This window comes from Schistocerca gregaria, chromosome X (genome assembly GCF_023897955.1).
Source record: "Schistocerca gregaria isolate iqSchGreg1 chromosome X, iqSchGreg1.2, whole genome shotgun sequence".
Lineage (NCBI taxonomy): Eukaryota > Metazoa > Arthropoda > Insecta > Orthoptera > Acrididae > Schistocerca > Schistocerca gregaria.
The window spans coordinates 611,736,002-611,759,292 of record NC_064931.1 but is presented as its reverse complement, the minus strand read 5'-3'; the positions used below and the strand labels follow the sequence as shown (position 1 = coordinate 611,759,292).

The window sequence follows — 23,291 nt, the reverse complement described above, 5'->3', positions numbered from 1 at the left end:
CTGCTTCACTAAAGACTTTTGTTTTAAAGACATTTTTATTAGTATACTTTCTTGACTGCCAAAGAATTGCTATGTAACAACTCCCATTCACTAATCCAGCGGCGCGCCGCGCCGCACCGCACCGCGCCGCGCTGCGCCGCGCCTCCCACGCTCTTGGTTCATCTGCGTTCCCCTCTTTCCCCTCCATCCCTTCCACAGCCACCTCCCCACCACAAGTGCAGCGTACAATCATATCCTATGGATCTCAGTCAATGAAGTGACGTAACACGCTCTCATTGGCTGAACCGCTGCATCCACGTGACCTTAGAGCACCGGCGTATAAAGGGCAATATGAACGGGGGTGTAAAGGTGGGGTGCTGCTACGAAATGAATGTAAAGGTGGGAACAGTTATTGGAATCTTCCAAACGCGTAGGTGAGAAGAATATGAGAGCACAGAAGCTACAGAGCGCAGATGAGATGTGGCTGCGGTGCAGGATGTCGGCAGGGAGCGTGTAGAGTTCGCTGCGTCAGTTGAGAGGCAGCTTCCGAGCGGAGAGGCAAGGGACAAGCAATTCGAGGCCCGTCGATCGCGGCTGTACGGTGCGTGTTGTGTGTATAGTGACAGTACGGCAGCGTTTGTTTATGATATGCCTTCGGAAGATAGCGATCGTGTAACTGTTATGGAGCTGTGTGTTAGTAAGGAGTGGCTGCTACAAGAACTCCGGTCAGATCCATCTCGGCTTGTAATATTAGATTGCCGCAGTTCAAACGAATACGGCGAATCTCATATAAGGCATGCTCTAAATTTCAGTATTCCTAGTATAATGTTAAGGAGATTGGCGGCGGGTAAAATTGATTTGTTATCAACGATTAAATGCCGTGATTTAAAAGCGAAAATTGCTAGCGCCTATAAAGAGAATTTATTTGTTTTGTATGGCGATTTCGTAGTCACAGAACAGCAGCAGAGAAGCCAACAAGCCACTTTTACAGCAAGTGATACTCTACATGTACTTGCTAAACGTTTGACACAAGATGGCTGCCAAGTCGTATGCTTGGAAGGTGAGTAATATACTATTTGTTTCTTTGTTTGTCCAATTAACACATAACTGCCTCACTTGTATTCATCAAGGGTGGGGAGGAGGAGGAGGAGGCGGCTGTGCTGGGCACGGTTAGTTCTTTGTTTCTGGTTTTAAAGACTTTGCCCGTCAAAGTGTTTAACAGGAAAGAATGTGCACGCTTGTTTGTACACGATGTGTTATGAAGCTTTGAAGTACTGTACTAGTTTTTGGGACTCGTTTAACTTAGTTTCATTTCACTGCTGAGGGCCATTACTAATTTGATCTGTGAAGTTTTCAAAATACTGTTGCAAAAACGATATGTGTCAAAAGTCTTAATTTGTGTACTGTTTACTTATTTAAATAACGTAGCATATGTATTTGATACACGATGACAGAAATATAGCCGTGACATTGTGTATGTTTTCTCACAATACTACCTGTTTTCCTGTGCAACGCACTATTTAGTGAGTTCAGCATCCCTTGTGTTTACACTGAAATAGCCCAATAATGTCATTCGGTTTGGCATACCTGCGGGCATTTTTTTTTCTCATAAAAAATGTGTGTCTGGGTGGGGGATGGGTGTGACGCATGTATCAGTCTGGATACAGAGAAATCAACAAGGTAAATGTTGTAAACAGTATGCATGTTCAGCCTCCAAGAGAATGAAGGTGAATTAAAGTTGTTAGTTTATACTTAGATGTTTATATGATCAGCTTAAAAAATAAAGTGTAAAATCTTTTGGGACAGGAACCCTATTCTCCTAATTTTCCAGTCATGTTTAGCAACTAACAAGCAAAACATAAATGTTTGTAAACACAATAACAGTTTGGTTTCATTTTTCACTTTCTTATGTGGGAAAACAAAGATGATTTTTCTTTCTTTCTATAATAGAAATGCTTGTGTACTCTACACTCAGATATTCAGTTATTCATCTAATCTTGATGTTTTTCGTTGTGTACTTTTGTTCACAGCTATGTCTGACTACTCAAATGTTTATTTCATTGTGAAGGTGATTACATCAGTACCTCTTGTATGTTGCAAGTTCACTAGTCACATCCCTTCAATTGATGGAAGCAGCAGAATGAAGTAGCACAATGTTGTATTTTTATCCGATACAGACATTGTATGCAGCTAAATTTGATATTGATGGAAATTTTTCTAGTATAATTTTAAGATCTTATACTTCTATGTTTTCTATGAGAAAAAAGTATAATTATCTGTAGACCCTATTCAGATGTTACTCATTATTTATTCCACTGAGATAATTCAAATGGAAATCACAGTAACTTCCATTGTCCTCATAATTTATCATGTGATTTGATTTCATCTGTGTACACTAAAACAAATCTATATTTGTGACTGCACTGAAAATTATGTGTTGGGGTAGAACACAGCATGTTACGCAAAAATTGATCCACATACAAAGTAGATTTTCAGGAGTTCATTACAGATAGCCTACTCTTTCAGCAGCCATTCAGCAATGGAACGCTTTCCCAATAGTGGAAGTGTATAAGATGTCCTGCAGAGTTGTGGGTCTTTTTTTATATAGTTGGTTTTGTTTACATTTTTGTCACACTGTGTTGCATCGTTTGGTTATAGGCTACACACTTTCCTAGATTCTGTGAGCTTTGTGATGTAAATCATTGTTTTAAGCGGTCTGTTCCCCAGTTTGACACTTAAACTATCTTTTCTACCTCATATTTTGATATTTTATTATTCATCTAACAACAGTAATTAAAGTGTAATCAAATATAGCTGACTGCACTTTCATTATGCTTTGCTGAAACTTGTAATGTGTAACTTTGCCCTCCCTTCATGAAATTATAAGTATTGGAATATACTGTTTTGTTTGTGTTATGACAATCCTATATTTTTAAGATTTTGTTGTAAGCAGCAACTGTTTTGTTGTGCTCTTACAGGATTCTGTTATCAACTCCATTGCCACATCATCATAATATTAGTAACAATGTACAACATGCTGCTTTTGTGTGTCCTTAGCATTATAAGTTTTCTATGGGCATCTCTTCGAAAACTATTTCTGAGCAATGTTAGTCATGTTTGTCAGTTTACTTTTTGAAAACTAATGTTTCTTTGTAAAACAATGAGAGGCCAGTGTAGTGCAGTCTGTCATATATCTTGATGATAGTTGAACTGTGATAGCTGGTAACACTGACAGCTGCTGACTCTCAAACACAAGAATCCCAGCAACAGTCAGTGTTAATACAGGGCAGAAACTGTTAGGCACTACATAGTGTGGCTTGAACTGAACACCTAACTACTGTGTACAACAGATGTAGTGATTCTGGATGAAGAACTACAGTTTCATTTCCCTGAGATCTCTGGGAGGATTATGTTTTCCATGTTCTCCTGGATGAGGCTGATGAGTTATATTGTTCTATTTATTGGTAATCACCATATTACATTTGTAATATGCCTGAATTTTAGATGATTGGCTTTTGGCCATTAAGCACATTCCATGCGATGCACTTTGATGAATGTAAATATGTGCTATGGTCTTTTGTTTCACGCTGAATGTGTGATACTTCATACAATTTGGCTTGTTGGATTTACTCGATGAGTAATCACACTGAATGTTGAAACTGTTTTGTATGAGTGATTGAATCTTTATATCTTTGTGAATATTACCATTATAGGTTTTTGTGTCATACTTACACAAGCGGCTTCACACGCAACATGAGGGTTCATGAAATCATGGTGTTCATTCCATGTTTTTGTACTTGAAATTTCTTTCTTTCTTTTTTATTTTTTTTATTTAGCAGACTGTTTATTAGCTCCATGTTTGTCATTAAGAGGAGGTACATTTGTCTACCTCGTCCTCACCTGCCCCCTCTGCACGACACTTCTCCCAGTGTGATCTGCTGAGGGAGAGTAACAAGTTGAGTACTGCTCACAAAATGCACTGACGTAGAGTCTTCATATTTCCATCTCTTAGTCTCCTCCATCATACATTCATGTTGCCTGGTTTCATACTTCTGTGCCTATAAGAAATTTGTATGGGGCTAATGTCCTTTAAGTTGAGCTCCCTAAACACCAATCAACCAACTTTTTGCCTACTTCTTCTACTGCTGTAACTGAAATGTTAATGTATGATGTAAGTGGTGAGAATAGACTTCGTGTATGTTTCATTTCGATGTCAGTCAGTATGTTCTATATTTGTCACCTATCTTGCCAATGCAACTCTCTCTTCGTGACACAGTGCTTCCCACATTCTTATAACTGAATGTCACTGCTGTCAGATCTCCATTTTGTATGATTAATAAAAAAAAAATATTATTGAACATTGTATCAGTTGTGGCATCTGTCTGAAATGACAATTTTGAGTCACTTCCAGGAGCATTTACTTTTTTAATTTTTACTTTGTGATGCGACATTACTTGTTCCCTTACCCTGTTAAACAATATTCATCTTCATTAAATAAATAACTGTGGCAAGTGTTAGTAGATTAATTTGGGTGGTGTCAAAGTACATGTGGATTCTGTATGGTCTCCCCATAGATGGACTGGTAGAAAGAAAGCTGCTGGTGTGTCAAAAGATGTGTAATAGAGAAAGCAAGGTGCAGGAAGTGGGATACTGTAAAAATACAACAAATGAATTGAAGCATTTAGAGACTTCAGTAAAGCTGCTAGCTGATAATTGGCACAGCACTTACTAATGTAGGGCCAGTTATCATCAAAATCTTTTTATTTGCCTGTGTTAACAATAACATTTCCAAATGGGGGTACCAGTTTCAACCAGCCAGTGATCACCATCAGCACGTGATGTAACCAATGGTCTAAGCTTTCTGTTGTGTTGTCGATGTATGGTATTTCGAGGGAGATACTGACGTCACCCATAATGAATGATTGAAATAATTCAATAGCAAAACTTAAAAATTTGTGTTGGACTGGGACTCAAACCCGGATTTCCCACTTTACCTGGGCAGTTGCCTTAACTGCTTTGGCTATCAGCACACGCTTTCTGTCCAACACAAATTCTCAACTTGTCGCACACTACTAAGTAGCATCCCTGTCCCTTTACCTCATTTGCCCACAGCATTTCCCGCAAGAGTTTTGGACCCTGTGTCCACACTGATTATACCATAGCAGTCATCCTTGCACCTTGTCGGACAGAACAGATACCACACACACATGTAGTATTTAAATACCACAGTTAGTCCGTCACTTATTCTGTGTTGAAAGTATACCCTGTTTTTCATTTATATCCTTAAGTGACTCTATGCTCTTTGTAATTGTCGATTTTCAGTCACAGGTCGTGTGGACTTCTATGAGAAATTGGCTACTGTGGACCATGTTCATAGAAAATTATTTTCCATTTACCGTAGGCAGCTGTTCGATAAGTGCTTCTGGATAATATGCCACCTCCAGACTTTCGAAGAGGTATTTCCTTGGTTCCACTACCATTCATATCCCTGGCTATATAGCTTACTCACCTCTATTTAATCTTCTTTACAGCAATAATTATGTCTTCCACTTCATCCTGTTCCAAGAAACCCTTGCTTATTTTCCTCTTTCTGCTAATTATGGAAATACATCTCTCCCTTTCACCGTGCTAGATGGCACAGTGGTTAGCATGCTGGACTTGCATTCAGGAGGATGATGGTTCAAACCAGCATCTGACCATCCTGATTTAGGTTTCCCGTGATTTTCCTAAATCACTTCAGGCAAATGCCGAGATGGTACCTTTGAAAGGGCACGGCCAACTTCCTTCCCCACCCTTCCATAATCCAATGGGACCAATGACCTCACTGTTTGGTCCCTTCTCTCCAAATCAACCAACCAACCAGCCATCTCTCTCTTTTTCACTGACCACTCTGTTTTGAATAGTTTCCTTATTAAAAAGCCTTTCCACCATAAATCAATATTAGTAATACAAACTGATTGCGAACTTTGATTTTCAGACACTTTGGAAGCTTAGCTTTGAAAGCTTTGTTTGGTTTACACAATGTACTGAGACACACTTTACTCTTTCCTTTATTTCTTTTTTTGGCTGCATATTTGTCTTAAATTGCTGTAATTGCAAAAGCTGCTGAAAACATTTTTGTGAAATTTGCTCCACAACTCTAAAACATTTCAAGAAATTCGTATTACTACCATAAGCTACTTTTAGTGAATAATTAATTGGCAAATGGTTTTGGTAGAAAGTACCATATTCAAGTTGATGTAAAAATACATTATAACCAAGACCTCTTTGTAGAATAGGTTAACACATGAAAGGTCATACCCAAGTTAGCAGCTATCTTGGCCAAGAAAATTTACATCGAAACCTGTACTGCTGTCACATGTCCTCCACATCACATAGCAATATCGGTCTGTTACAATTGTAAGGTATTGATGTGTGCCTTACAACTATGACAGGCTTGTCTTTTTATGTGATGTGAAGAACATACAATTGCAGTACAGATTTTGGTGTAATGTTTATGGACCAAGATAATTGTTAACTTCGATGTGTGTGTGTGTGTGTGTGTGTGTGTGTGTGTGTGTGTGTGTGTGTTAACCTATACTACCAAGGAGCTGTTATTATAATGGGTTTTTTACATTGACTTGCAAATGGTACTTCTTTCCGAAACTATTTATCAATACTGCACGATTCACTAATAGGAGCACATGGTGGTATGAATTTCTTCAAAACCCCTTCAACTGGTTCTGTGATTTTGTCTTTAATTTGTGGAGTTTTATTTGCAGGGTGTTGATTGTTACTTTTGTTTCCTTATTATTGTTTCTCAGGCCTATTTCAAACTTTCTCCAACAAGCTCTTCATTTGCTGTTGACACCTCGTTTAGCTCTCCTGCTAATCTCATTGTCTAATAGAAGCAGTGACATTCATAGTTAACAGTATAGATACATAGGTTGCATCATTTCTTGTTTTTCAGGAGCTGTTGGTACAGAATGTGTTGAAAATGAGTCAAAAGCTTTGTTAAAATCCATGAATCACAGGCAAAGTAGTAATTCATATTCACTAATACATTCTGAAATGTCTTCCATGACTTACAATTCTTATTTTCTGCTATAATAACTTGTAAAGCATGTTTTTTACTTTGCATGATTTAAAACCAATGTTGATACTTTCAGAGAATGTCTTTTTCCTTATGAGGAGCAGCTTGGGAAGCCTATACTATTTTACATCTTGTTTGCCTTGTTACATGCAAAGTAAAACAATTGCAGCATTAACCTTTTTTTTTTTCCTTCTTCTCCACAGACAATATCTGTCCTTCCTGGATACCTCAAATGCCTTTATACACCTCATGCTATGTTGTTACTATTAATAACTATCTGTGTTTCTGTTTTCTGTCTAGAACTATGTACAAGCATTCAAAGAATTACGCAAGTACTTTTCTTTAAATTTTTCTATGACTTCTAGTGTCTTAACTGATGTAAATGTGGTGTCTACCCAATGCAAGTTTTGGTTTCGTCTTATATCTTCTGACATCCTCTCAAAGGCGGTTCTGGATAGTTTTGTTTAATTCAGCATCTTATGTCCTAGTTCCAACTGAAATCTCCAGTTGCGATCTTGTGAAATATGGCGTAATATCAGCGTCTTGTATTAGAGGTGTTTTAGCTCCTCACCTTAAGGTGAGCATGAATTTGCAGAGAAATAGTATACTGAAAAATCCGCCTCAGTTGCGCGGATTTTTCAGTATACTAGTCTATCACAGTTGCTGATGGGGCTCCAATATGCTAAAAATTCTTGGTTTTGCAGAGACTTTATTAGATTTGCAAACAGGTTTTGTTTATTTTGAGGCTAGATCTTGATATTCTGAGGTTCCTTCAAATCTGAAATAATATTAGTAAAGTTTCTTCCCCGCTTTCTTCCACAGTAATCAAGCAATATCCAGATTTTAAGTCCGTTTTGTCTGCCGTGATGATCTAGAGGGTAAAGGCTAGACATCGCCCTGGAGGTCCCGCAGTCGATCCCGGGTAGGGTCGGGATTTTTCCTCGTTTCACTCCTTTCCTGACGGCCCCAGGTCCACTCAGCTTGCTGTCAAAATGGGTACCGAAATCTTCCTAGGGGGTAAAAGGAGGCCGGAGCACGTAACCCTCCCCCTCCTCCCTCCCCCCCTCCTCCCCCACCCTACCCCTGCTAATGCCGCAGAGGATAGAGCGGCTACAGTCAGGCAGATAGTCCGGTGGTGGACTTACATCACAGACCTCGACTTCTTACGTCTTCATTTATTCTTCATCGAACTTGTAATAACCCTACTGTATAACATTTAATGTTTTTTAAATACCTCTTCGAACAGTACTAACCCATCTTCATATGTTGAACTTAACCGGTTTATTCTCCCTAAATAAGAAGTTCTAGCCGCAGCTCGGTTTCTACGGTCAGTATCATTGTTTATTTTGACAACTCTGTGGGCAAGTTGAGAGTACACAAGTAGTTGGGTGTTGCACATGGTCGTGTTACGAAGTACCAGATCCGGGGATAAACACGACCAGTTCACAAGCTTAATTACGTGCAGCAGAGCCCTGATGTATTCAGTCAATACCGTCATTTGCTAGCCGGTCGTTGTCACTCCTAGAGCATTTCCCGTCAAAAGGGATGCAAACACTGAGTCAGCATGCTGTATGCAGTGCGGCTTGGCGAGCAGCCCATTCATATTTGTTCCCCGCAAAGCTATCTATCAAGTTGTCGGTTACCTTGTGCGTGCGAGCAGCTGCATGGTGTTAGCAGCTATCATGATCGGTTACGTTCATCCTTACGAAGGTGTATTTAAAGTTTCTCCCACCTTTATTTGTCACCTTTTGCAGACAACTTAAGGGTCGCATCTTATTTAGAGATGTTTTCAGCGTTGTATTTAAAAATGTTACGGAAAAAAAGCGACATTGTGCTTGTCGTGTGTTTACAATTAGTTCTACTGAACCTTTCCCCCTCTTAAATGTATCAGAAACTGCCAGAAGTGGTACTTTTTTCCCGAGGATCATCATCCTGTGAGGGAGATGTGACAGTACTACTGTGTGAGGAGTGATCCTTTCAGAAAGAATTGCGTGGTTAGTTCAGTTAGTACCTGAATACGCCCTGTAAGCACTTCTAGTCCCCATAGAACAGAGATTTCCCTTGGCAGGTGCTGGTTTCATTGTGTATTTGGTCATCTCAGAAGCCTGTGGGAGCCGCCACGCAACTCTCTCCCCCCCCCCCCCCCCCCCCCCCCCCACACACACACACACACATACACGCGCGCGTTTGTTAGTAGCGAAAAACTTGCTACAAGAACTGTCTTTCTTCAAATCACACTCTGCCGGTTAATTTGCCTTGAAGATTCGATACCATTAGACGCATTAGAAACTGAGTGACTAATATGTACCTGACTGCTTTCAACTCTTACTTTCGTCCTAATAGTGATGGTGACGCGTTGTGGTAGCGCATCAACGAGATGAAAACGTTGCGGGGCAGTCCTGGTCTACTATGAGCGGTCAACTGCAGCTTTCATCTCAGGACAACGGGCAACGCTCCGTCCACGATTATTATATTACTGTCGATGACGCCTAAGATATGCTGAATAGGACTAAAGTGAACTAAGGACGCACACAAACGTCTATGAGTTTTGTTCCTTAAGCCATTCTCGTAGAATTCAGATACGTTGCATGTTTAGTGTGCCGAACACTTGCAGGTCGCCGAATGCGTACAAACAGTTGCACATAATCAGTGTTCCTCTGCCGTTTTCTTGTAAGAGACATCACCCCTGAACGATTCATGTGGGAAGCATCATCTCACGTGATTTTCGGCATACTCTGTCTGACCTTGCCACCAGAGTGCATTGATTTGTATCGCCATTCATCAACCCAAGCGATTTTTTCCTCTCTATCAGGTTTCGAATGTCCAGTTTCGGTGGTATTGTACTAATGCGAATTTTACGTTTGCGCCGAGCAGAGGTACGTTTGGGTCGATGGCTCCAGTAATCCATAGCTATTTGGCGACTTCGTATCTCAATGATGTGACACGACGGACAACACAATTTACCTTGCCGACATGAGCACTCGCTCTCCAACACAGCAGTAGGGTGGATTCAATCTACCGGTACCGGGCGTCTGTGTTGACATGTGACGTAATGTCGATGTAGCAATATACGTTCGCAAGCAGAGATAGAACAATGTCAATGCTTGTGAATTGTTATTTTAAATGTAGGTTGCAGTGATAGTCGTTTGTAAAATGAGGAAACGGCACAATAGTGGCTGAATCAACAGCCTACTGTTGCATATACCACCTTTTCCGGAGCAATTCCAGTTCCACCATCTGGTGTAAATGTATAATCGCTTAACCACCAAAGGTTATCCTCTTCCGAAACCAGTAGCGTATGCTATAAAAGACAACTGATTTGGCAAACTACTGTGCGATTTTTTAATTTACAAAGTGGACTTGTACAGTTTTGGCTGCCCCACGAGAGAAACTATGTAGTGAGAGATTGTTATATAGCGTAGGCCAAGAATTGTTGAAAGACGTGTTTGGCTGTGAGCTGAGATGTTCAAGCCAACAAATGTCATGCCATGAGAATAACTATAATCCTTATGACGCGTATTTCACTCTGTATTGGATTCGACGAGTGGTTTATGTCCACTATTTTGATGACGTCATCAGTCAAAGCAGTGTAGAAAGCTTCAATATTTACAGCATGTGAACTAAAATAAGGAACTACAAGTTTGAAGAAGAGATATTTGGGCTAGTTTGGCCTCAGAGAAATTTCTTCATATTTTGATTTAAACTCTCAAAGATAGCAGATATACTAGATTCGTTTTCAGGAGTTGCTTGTCTCAAATCGCTGTCCAGGCATCGTGATTCAGGTTTCCAGTTTCGTAAATCCGTTTGGTAGGCCGCTGCCCCGTCTTTTCTATCCTTTCCCAGTGAACCAGAGCTCAGGCTGTAATACCGTGATTCGACTTAAGTATCTAACATATCTTCCATCCACCATATTTTCAGATAAATAAGTAGATCAGGTAGAGAAGTACATGAAACACAGTTAATCAGAAAACTTAGCAGCGGCTGCAGCGTGGGGAGAAAGGCCGCATTTTTTTCTCGGGAAGCATTTAATTCAGAAACGCGCACAGTTTACCACAAAGTAACGTCTTATCGTGGATGCGAAAATTAAGACTTAATGCGTTTTGGTGCTCTGACATGTACATAGTATCTCGTGACTTTGAGAAATGAAGTTAATTAACCCATTTAGTTATCCGTATTCTCCGTTTGAGCGCTGTTGTGCACACAAAAAACAAAATAGAAATGATCTTAAACACCACAAATTTCTGTGTAACGTCGGTACTCAAGACGATTTATGTGCCCAGTAGGCTTGGTTGTATCCTTTGGCGTTATAAATCCAATGCGCCTTGCGCCTGCCTATATGGTCTGCCCAAAGACTTCATCTGAATTGAGAATAGTTCTCGTTTTCGTTCTTAGGAATGTGAACTCCTATTCCTCATCCATAAAGCAGTACTGTAGCACAATGCTGTTCTTTTCGTTTGGCAGGATTCTTGATCCTTTGTTGGTTAAAGCACTGGGGAACGTCCGTGGTTGGTACCCTGTATAGCTGCTCGGATTGGAATAGATTCGTAACATAATCTTAACTCATGGTAAAGCTTTGCGATGCAGTAAATGCAGGATTGTGCTCTCGTTGTAGCCCCTAATAAAGAAGGATTGGAGGGCATGCGATGTACATCACAACCGTATCCAGTAGCGTAACTTTCTGCTTGGTCGTGTCTTCCTTGTTACTGAGCCAAGTAGAGTTGTGATCGACACTGGGCCCGTATTCGGGAGGCTTGGAGTTACTCTCCAGTTCGTCATCCCAACTAAAGATTTTCATTATACCCTTTAAACTGGGCTGATTGCTTTGAACAGGACTGATACAACAAAATGTATATTTATTGTGGAAGTTATAAGAATTTTATACATACGTTATGCAGAACCTTCGAAATAGTTCCAAAAGCTCCTAACAGATGGCGTTGTGCAAACTGTACAGTATCGGCATTTATAATTAAACTCGTCGTCAGCAAGCAGTCTTTGCAATCATACCAGTCTTTTTGGAATGTCGATCACTCACGGTACGGACGTGGCGCAAACGAACAATGAAATTTGCCAAGACATCGTGTAGTGTCTCATCGGAAATGGGTGCATATGCCAGAGAGATCACCAATTCAAGCTCGTCCAGCGTGGTGGGATGGTTCCGGTAGACATGTCTTCAAATGAGCCCAACAAAAAGTACTCGCAAGGAATGAGATCGGGCGAATGTCGAGGGAAATCAGTCCCTGCTCCAATAAATTTGCAATAGTCCAACGCAATTGCTCTGTTCCCGAAGTATTCATCAAGGAAATGGTGCAATGTGGTCTGGCCCCATTTTACACGAACCACTCTGTACTTCGTCGATCCTCCAGCGCTAGTTCTGTAGCAACGAATTGTCCCAAAATTGCAACTGAGGCCTAACGTTTACTAGCGATTGTTTCTCGTGTGCAAAAACGGTCAGTAGTGCCGCTGCTGCATACCGCTGTCCAAACAGGAACTTTTGGAGAATATATTGGCTTCGCTCCACTCAAATAGGGAAATCCATAATTGTCAGTTTCGTTTCTGGAAGACTCCATTCAGGTGGAAGTGTACATTATCTGTGAACCAGATGCAGCGAACATCAAATCCTTCATTATCAATCATTGTGAGAATCTGGTTAGCGAAGTCAGCCCTCTATCGCACAACTCTGCATCTACAAGGTTGCTGTGCAATCCACAGTTTAGTGTGTGGGAGAGGGTTCATTTAATCACATTTGAGCCAGGGGCTACTTCTCAACCGTTCCACTCTCGAACAACGCACAGTAAAAACGAACACTTAAATATTTCCGCGCGGGAGGCATTGGATTTTGAGTGGTAACATGTGGAGGCTCTGTCTCAGTATTTTGTTCTAGCTGGAACGCTTCGAACCAGTCTCTGCTGCAATTCTTCTTATGGATTTTCTTAAATTTTGCGGAACAGTGCCAGAAACCGTAGCGACATTCTCAGGAGTAATTGCATTTTGCCTGGGACCAACATTTCCTGCTAGATCATAAGCCATTCTGCCTGTCCTTTGGAATTCGGGGAATAGCATGCGGATGGTGTTCGCTTCCGGTCTTTTTTTTCTTTTTCTTTTTTCGTTAAATCGTGTTTGAAAACTTTGCCTTGTTGTCGTAAAACTGTGTTCTAACCAGTGATGTTCCAGTAACAGAAACACATTTTGCCAATGGGATACATGATTTCAACCTCTTCCTTTGGTACGCTAATCTCCTCCTCCGTTTTAATGGTGGAGCTAACGGCTGTGAACTGCGGCGCAGTATTTAAAGGCACTACATATAGCGATTACAGATCCATCTGTTAGCACCTTTCTGAACTATTTCGAAACTTTACCATAACTTCTGTGTAAAATTCTTACAGCTTTCACAGTAAGTATGCCGTTTGTTACACTCATCTGTCGATCTTAGTTTTCGAAATATTCGAGTCTGACTCTTAATTTTGGCACCCCGCACAAGAATTACTTGTGCAAAACGGTTTGAGTAGTTCAGAGGAATCCTTCGGATAATGTACTTCGAGAGAGCAGAAAATTGCTACGAGCTGACCATGGGATTGATTGATGTTTGTAATTCATCTGTTTCGGGAAAGCTAAAGGTTCCAGTGTTAAACACGGTTGTGATCCTACGACGAACGCAACATGTGTTTCATGGTCATTAAATTTCCCGCTTATGATTTTAAGAAATATATAGCCCTGAATGTTACATGGTTCAGTAGAATCAAACTGTTTGCTATAGACTGTGTGCCCATAGTACTCATTAGGAAATCTTATTCGGGATGAAGAAAAATTCTAAAATCCGTACCCCCGCCTCTCTATTCGTAGTTTATTTTTGAAACATCGCTACTAAATTTGTTGGAGAAAGATTTTTGTCACGGGAAAGGCTGCGAGGAATTTGCGGTACTGAGTTATAGCGGATAGTAAGTTGGTGCACAGAAGGAAACTTAGTTGTTACAAATGATCGTGTGCTTCAGTACTGCATATTCTGTTTATACATTCTGAATTTTGAGAGATATGAAGGGGAAGGAAAATAAATCTGAGAAAATTTCTTGGTACTAGTTGAAAGACGGCGGCCTCGAAATCATCTGTTTGGGCACGCTTACTCGTACTTAAGGCCGGGTCAGAGATTTTCTCCGCCCCGGGAATTGGTGTCCGTGTTGTCCTCGTTGTCATTCGGGTAGTGGCGAGACTGGAAATGGAAAGATCGGAACTTATGTGCACGCTCATGACCACGATGTTGAGCGCCCCACAAAGTTGTCATCGGACTCAACTCGTCGTAACTTGTCTTGAAAATAGTCAGTTGAAAATTTTCAACCGGTTATGACCAAGTACCATGGAGCCTATGCTGGCATTTGTGAGCTTTATCATTCTCTAGGTTCATTGATTTAAATGCCAGGAGAACGAACATCAAATTCACTAGTTTTATATGAAGACAAATATAGTGCTTCAATACGGATTTTAAACAGCTAAGCTGAATAATGTTCTCAACTAGACGTAATATTGTAGACCCACTAATTATCGTGGGAAATGCAGACTTACATTTCACACTTTTGGATCGGTTACGTAGTTTCTATACAGTTGATTGCTCATGCATTTAAGTGAAAATTGTCAAAGAAACCAAGTAGTTACGTTTTTGTATCGTGCCACTAAATCTTGCGTAAGTATAAACAAATATAACGAGCCATTCATTTGTACTGGGCAGGTCTTCTCTTGTCGAATCTTGTTCAAATAATTAGCTCTTCGGCTTCCTTCTACACCTTTTTGTGCTGCTATATGGAGACCGATAAATAGGGCAAGACCTGTGATCAATGTCCCCATAGTCAATACGTTCTGAACATGTCAGTTACTATTTTGTCAATATTCGACACACCAACTCAATGGAATATATCGATATTCTTGCTTGCGTTTGTAGGAACGATTTTAAAATCAATTTCGTGGAGCAATGACTGCTGTTGAAATTAAATGTAACAGCGATTGGAGGGTGGAGCGCAAGTTTCATTCTACCAAGTGACGTGGTTTTCCACAGAGAAATGCGCAGAGAACACTTCCACACAGACTTTCTTTTGGATAAGAATTTTATTGTCACATAATTTCAGGATGAAATAAAGTAAATTCTCTTATTCGAAACTATGAAAAGACTGTTCAGTTTTTATTTACAAACAATTGTCTTGACTTGGTATTTTAGGGAGACAAAGCTGATACATAAACTTTTTTTTGCGAAATTGTTTTCGAATCACTCAGTATTTGGTTTATGCGCTAGACTTGGCTAATTAGGTAGTCAACAAAGGCGGAAAATAAAGCTAGTCACCTTTGCAATGGTGTGAAAAAAGGAGAGGGAATATAGCGGTGCTTTGCATTCCAGTGTAGTGAATTTACAGGTGGAAGTAGAAGCACTGTGAGCCTATTACCGGATTTGAATACTGGTGCAGCACGTAGGACTGAGTAATTAAACATGACCAATTAATTTCTGGTGCTTAACGCGTTTTGCAAAGACTACTGCTTGAAGAATTAAATGCAGTGTGTCAATTGTAGACTAGCAAGTTTTACGTGAAGAAAGAACTCGCGTGAAGCGGTGGACATTCGCAGTTTTAAAAGAAGATTTATTTTCAGTCAAAATAACAAATTGAAGTCGATTTGTAATAATCGATAATCACTGACGGTCTTTCATCAGTTGCCTGATAAAAATGTTCGTAGTGTTGGTGATGTACGAGAAACGAGTTGTCTGAGGTTTATTGAGTATCAATCATCTAAATGTGAAAAATGTCTCGTTTCACATTCATCTACATGATTACTAATTACGAAAACGTACTAAGCAAGAAATCATAATAAAGATCAGTAACACCTTGAAAGTAATTTCCACTACAGTATATTTATGGAAGTTATATTACATGACGCGTGGGCACAGCAAAATTATTCGTAAGTTTTTGGGTAATGGAATTTGTGAATTTTCCGAACATTTCATTTCCGGGGAATGTTAAATGCAACAGCACCCGTACATTACGATATGTCACTTCAGATGATAATCATCGTGCTGAATATTCCCAAGAGAATGTCTTCAGAAATGAGAATGACGTCATCAATTAATCGTCACATAGTTCTCGCTCTCGCGTTTTTTCACGCTCGATAACAAGCCGCCAGGAACAGTATCTTTCTTCTGTCCTTGTTGACTCAGGTGTTTTTTTCTTTATTTGCACATTGTCAGACTATTATTATTCAACTGAGATATCGCTTTTTTAAAACGTAATCTAGTGTGAACTCTGAACATCATTACTGTAATCCTAAAATTACTGTTTGCAAGTGGAAACAGAGATATTTAGAAGGCTGTTGCTCTAGCGAGATGTCTGAGCGACACAACTTATGGAAAGCAGACCCCTTCCATGGAAACTCTACTTTCACTAGTATCGATGGATGGAATAAGATGCCCTTGGTAATAAGCATTACTTCAGTTGCTGAGATACAGATAAAGTCCAGCATGTAAATTTCAGACCTACGTTCTCGTTATCAGCAGGAACGCCTTATCAGAAAGGAGCTTTAAGTACACAGGACTGATCTCAAACTAAATTTTCTTACATGTGAAAGCTGTATGCTACCGAGCATTCACATTAATCTATGTGCAATGAACGTATCATACATTCGAGTGATATAACTAGACAATAATCCAAAATTAACTATCTTTGTGATACAGCGCAATCTCAGGGTGAGAACTACTACAAATAGCTTTGTTGTTCACTTCTTTATCGTCTTCGGACTGGCTGTCTTGGAGATCTCCAGTTTCTTTAAAGTCACATACTTGAAAAGACTGTGGGGTTGCTGCCAAGAAGCACAATTTGTAATAAAAGTAAAACGTGTGTTCGTAAAAGTGTGTTTCGTATTAACTGTTCATTCTTCCGATGCCTCACCATTCCTAAGTGTGTTGCTGGGTTATCAAACGCAAATAATTGTGTATTATGCATTCTCCAAGTAAAATACAAAGATACTTCTCGCTGGTACCACATTAACCGTTACGCCTATATTATTTTGACATCGGCTAGAGTCAATATGTGTTGTCAGGCGGAAGGAATGCCAATACCTGTAGGCTCTGACTCAGACTAAAGTATCAGTCCTTCAGATTCAGTTATTGAGTAGTTTGTGAAATTTTCGGTATTTGCGTGTGGCTAATGATTTCCGGCCAACTATGCCACATCATTCCTCATAATTCCAAAGAAAGTGAAATGCCGGTATTATATTCAGACATTCGAAACACGAAAATTGGCAACTTGTGGTGATATTGCTGTTATGATATTACTCCTTATTTAAACCGACAAAATATGGAATTATCTTCAGGAAAAACAGAAGTGAGATACTTAGACTAGTCAGGGCTTCATCGTTTGCTAGAGAGAGTATCTTGGAGAACTGGCAACATCAAATTTTTTCTCTTATTATGCAGAGTAATGGTTTCCTGTGTATCAACTACAAATACAGTGAAATGTGTTAGCCATTAAAGCGTGTATAAAACCACGGATGGACGCAAAGAACCCTTTCCTTGTATTCAGGTTCTTTTTTTCTGAATGACCAGGAATTGTTGGAACTGAGAGTTGCTGGCAGATACGTTCAATGAACTGACTCATCCCAAGTTGACGCACTGTTGTAGCACACTGGCTGGAGTCCTCTTCTTCCCGTGTTTATTGACGTGAGTGGCTGTTGCGGCCGCTACAGCAAAAAACTTGTGTGAATACTGCTTAGTGCCTTGTAAAGGAAAATTCCGAAAACCAATGTTGCCGCCTACAAAACTACAAACTTGTGATGAAAGGCTAGTTGTGGTTGAGATACGCGAGGCAAATCATTCTTAAGCTTGGTATGGAATGAGGGAAAGAAATAGTTCAGTTCATATCGAAGAAATGGAAATTGTTTGCGTCATCCATCATTGTATTAGCTGCAGCTTATCTGTTTTCAACATGAAATCGCTAGTTTACTCAAAGTTTATCTATTTCCTTAATATACGACTTGAACTTCAGTAATAATGGCGTTACCATCCAAGCATGAGAGAGTCCCTAAAGGGTGATTTTTTTCCCCTTGATTCAATCGATATAAAATTGAATAGAATACAAAAAAGGTAAGAAGTAGCTAGTTCTACGAAGACGTACAATTCGACACTTTCCATCCCAAGCGATCGTAGTTGTGCATAGCTGATACACCATCGACTATTTGTGCCTGTAGTGATCATTATCTTTAATCACCTGCCTAGGAATTACATGTATGGATAACCTTTTACTCGATGGGGTGTTTCACGTAGAATTCTCATACCACGCACGCAACTTCGCACACCAACGGAAGTGTAGAAAACATACAGTGCTCTGTTTTGGTACATTGAGGATATTCTGCGTAAATTACTTTTTTTAACGCTGTCCTAGGCATTGTTCTATTAATGGTTTCTTAAGCTGAAGCGCCAGCACTTCCTGTCAGGTCTGACGTGTAAATATGAGGCGTGTTTTTTTGTCAGTAAGTACCATTTTGAAATAAAAATAAAACAAGTAGACTTTCATTAGCACTTTTACTGTTACATGAAAGCCTGTAATACGGCTTTGAGAGTTATTAGTAATCTTTCTAATGGCTTTATTGTTAGACGCGAATGGTTCAGAACTGTGTGTTTCTAAAGCGGCACGTTATCGCCGCCGAGAGGCGGGGTGAAAAGTCCCATTCACTCGCTTGTGCTTATCATCTTGATTCATTTTTAAGAGTTCGCCGGCTTTCAGTGAGATAACATCTTGAGATAATTTAAAATGAAATACACTGATAATTACAATTGAGTATTAAGGACGCTCGGTATTGGCACCCACGGAAATGTATTGCATGAGCTTGTGTAAGAGGACTGACACATTCAGGTTTTGCCTCATATCAGAGCAAGGACTGCTATAAGTAGGGTGTAAAATCACTGCAGAGCACACCCTAATGTCCTTAAAAAGTAAACTGTAGGTACCGTTCGACAATGAGTGTGATGCATATTTTTTTAGGTACTCATAGATCGTATAAATGTGCAATTCGGTCCGGGCTAAGCTAAAAGTGGGATACTTCTTTTGTGAAAGTACATGGAGCCGGAAAAATAAAATACAGGTTTTGCGCAGGTTGATGTTTTGCTCACACATCTAGAAAATAAAAATGCTATGCATTCGCGAACGAAGAAATACAGGATTGCATACTGAGTGAGTGAGCTGAGCTGACCGTGATAGACCTGCCTTGCTTGGAGAATTTGGCCTCCGATCAGAATATAAGAGAAATTTAATAATATTCTCTCTCACTCACTCACACACACACACACACACACACACACACACACACACACACACACACACACACACACACTCTTTAGTCTGGTGACATATGAGAATTTATAGCAATATGGAAAAGTTTCCAACGCTAGCCTCATAATTTCGCCATGACACCATAGAATATGAAATACGGGTTTCGTCATAAATGACTCATTCATTTTGTCATGTGCCCTGGCAGATTGTCTTCTGTGGAAAAGAAATTTTGAAAAGTAGTGTTAAGGAAGCATCTCGACATTTGCCTGTAGTATTATAGAGGTATCATAGAAACACCACGAAAAGACAGACTGTTGTTCGATCAACAGTATTCTGTATTAACAGTCCGCGATACAGGCCTGCGCTCTCTCGAGGTATTGGAAAAGTGTCGGCAATATTCCACATGTCGCGCGTTGTTTGTAATGTGGGCAATACTTTTCTGGCAACGAGGGTGCACGTTTTGAACAACTCTGTATTCCTGTTGTACTTTTTTGAACGCTGACAGAATTATTTTTGTTCCTCATATCTATGTGAAGCGGTAACTCGAATTTACTTAACGCTTAATGTAATAATTAGGAAAAGTTAGCCAATTGTTTGATCTATCTGTAAGTTCAAAGCGGAAACTTCGTATCACTCGATGTCAGCTAATATGCTAAAACACCATCAATAATTTAAATTCAAACAGTTATATACTATATGTATGTGGAAGTCTGACAAGATGTCCACGTATGCTAGAAACCATTGTAATGCAGGTTTAGCCCACTGAAATTGTCCTGAGACTTTTCTAGGAAGTGAATCACTCTGCTCTGTGTACCTCGACAGAAGGAGAGATCAAACGAGCGTTACCACCTTCTCAAGCATGGTTCGCATCAGTGCACGAGAAGGATGTTATCATAAATAACAAACTCGCTTGCCTCAAAGGCCGAGCTGTAATGGTGCTTGCCGACCTTTGTGCTTTGGTGTCCTGCGAGAACTTACCGTGTTGTGTAAGTGTATCGGTTTGAGGTAGAGGTTCTTTTGATAACCGTTCATAGGCACCAGAAACCTTGTATTGTCGTCATTCTGCCGAGCGGTTACCGTGTCATAATTGAAAAACATTTATGACGTGGAGACGGTGTTTCTGGTCCTTGGCTTCGCTGCATGTAGTTACGTGAAGGCCACTTTACGCAGCCCACGGATCCGGCGACGTTTTCTTCTTGTTTGGTAAGCTAAGGACGTTCTGTGTTCTGGAATGGACGAAAAAGTGTCCATCCGCAGTGTTCAGCAGAACTATTTGCGAGCTACGAAAAGATCAAGAATAGAATTCCAAAATGGTCTTGATCTCTCGGTTTCTGAATAGAAGCAAGTCCATTCGAGATCCTGATTCGTTTCACTGTACAGCTAACGTCACTACCTCCATTCTCCCCCTCCCTTTTCCTACATAGCAGTTAAGAGATTCACACCGTCTGAATGGGTCATACGATTGCCGCCTTTGTCAACCATTCAAGACCGGGGGACCATTAAGCTATCATCGCAATAACAACTGTATCTCATCCAGTTTACTGCCGGGTATTCTCTGCAGCAGTTAGAGACGGGACCTCCAGGACAGCGGACGGCAACCATCATATGTAACATTCTGACCGTAGGAGCACTTGGTTCATTGTTTATCATAGGTTTAATTCACTGTACACCAAACCAAGACGTCTGCTGAACAGGGGAGTTATCCATCTTTTGCATTAACTGTAAAATGCCGCAGTGCCAGAACTACGTGAACTTCAAACACGATGTGTATATTTTAGTGCCCTGCAATCCAAAGTATGTTGTGTCTCAGGGATGTACATAGTCTAAGAGTATTATTGGTATCCACCGCAGCTCTTTAAAATTGAAAAACGGTGCGAACAACGTCTCCTCATATGTCTCTTTTTGGGCGTAGGTCGTATATAGGGTTTTCATAATACAGAGTATATGCACATAGATAGAACATATGCCGTACTTCGTTTACATGCAGGATTCAAACTGCGGTCACATATTTGTCTTAAATGGACCAGTGTAACACTTACAAGGATTCGAAACAACATTCTAAGAAATGTTGCAAATATCATAAAAGAAAGTCAAGCCATTGCTCCGTACATTGCAGAGAACGCAACTGTCACTCTGAGGACAGTGCACGCTGTATTGCGGACTGTTAATCATCTGTCGTTATTCACTGTACACAGTGCTATCTGGTCTCGTTTTACACATTTATATGAACGGAAAACGAAATTTTGTTTAGTATATGTTTGAAACTAATTCTTACCTCGCTCTGAATAGACACAGCATCCTGCCGCTTCCTTCATTGAGAACATAACGCCTATTACTTTGAATTTATCTGTATTATGTAGATTGATTGAAGTCAGCAACTGTGTTCATAAATTTATAAAATAATTTGCACTACTTTATTCATTTCTTACTAATATTTATTAGCACGGCACATTTTGGTAGCATGCCACCATCATCAAGCCAGTACAGTTACATAGACATTAATCTGAAATGCAGTGAGATAAAGTATCGAAGATTAATACTGCACAGATAGAATCAATTCTGTTCGTGACCTGTATGTTTAAATCATTTCATTAATACATTTGTGTATTTTTGCTGAAAATTTATCTTGCACACACAGGAGACTAATACACATATCACAACAACTTACCAGTTTCACAGTCAGATGTTTACTTTCCAGACTCTTAACTACTAGAATAAACTTCTTTCAAATCCGAAGATAGAACGAACAACGAAAAGAAAATCTTTTTTATATAAGAAAGTTTGTTATTGCACATACTAAATAGTGTGATAATTTACTGTTTTCTGGTTATACAGTAATGTTAAAAACATGTTGTTTTAGTTAACTCTTTATATTACTTAAAGAACCTTTCCCCATTGGAGAATATTTTTCAAGAAATGTATATTGCTACATTCTACTTTATCATTTAGCAGCTTGTGACCATGTACTGTACCACGAAAGGAAAGTTTTACTTTATTCACGTCCGTCTAGTGTCCGTTGTCTGTCTTACGTAGTATATGATCATTCGCTCTATCCTCGAATGGGACACCAGTATCCATAACGTGAGTTGATAATGCTGATGTAGCCTGTGTGTTTGTGTGTGTGTGTGTGTGTGTGTGTGTGTGTGTGTGTGTGTGTGTGTTTGTATTTTTTTATAAGTATGTTCCAGACTGGCATGCAATACACACTGTTCTGTAAATGAGAGACCTGATTTTCTCCCGGCGTATGCAACGTTCAAATAATTTACAGGAATGTTGTTGAATAACTTAGCTGTCAACCGACGATATTTCAACAGGTGACTACCCTATCATTTTCAAGACAAAAGTAATCGTTGTGAAAGTGAATTTACAACCTCAGTTGGCAGAGAAATTCCTGAAACCAACCACCCACCCACTCACTTACTCACTCACTAGCCGGCCGTAGTGGCCGAGCGGTTTTAGGCGCTACAGTCTGGAACCGCGCGACCGCTACGGTCGCAGGTTCGAATCCTGCCTCGGGCATGGATGTGTGTGATGTCCTTAGGTTAGTCAGGTTTAAGTAATTCTAAGTTCTAGGGGACAGATGACCACAGCAGTTAAGGCCCATAGTGCTCAGAGCCATCTGAACCATTTTACTCACTCACTATAAACACTTCGCTAGCCCTACTACACACTAAACCAAAGATACCCGACGCCAGAAGTTATAGAGAGAAAGGTAATTACTGATCAACGGGCGAGGTACCTTTAACTCAGTCCCCCTGTTTCTTTATTTCTTTTTTACAAAGGGGAGAGCAGTATTCCACGCAGAATTTAAGCATCCACTCTCTATGTTTAAAACTTCGTAATTTAATCTCAACTGCTCCAAGACAAACGTACTGCAATAGCCGATTTGCTCGGCTGTGGTAAGCGTGTGTGACGCCTATGTTCAGTAATCCGGTCCTCCACAGTCC

At 40.0% G+C, this 23,291-nt stretch overlaps 1 protein-coding gene across 1 annotated transcript in view; it reads left to right on the top strand.

Moving 5' to 3' along the window:
* The first annotated feature begins 246 nt into the window (after positions 1-246).
* LOC126298627 (dual specificity protein phosphatase Mpk3) overlaps positions 247-23,291 on the top strand; it is a 175,771-nt gene continuing 152,726 nt past the window's right edge. The window contains exon 1 of the mRNA XM_049990036.1: positions 247-1,039. Coding sequence (XP_049845993.1) covers positions 628-1,039 — 412 coding nt within the window. The 5' untranslated portion in view covers positions 247-627. The remainder of the gene's footprint in view (positions 1,040-23,291) is intronic.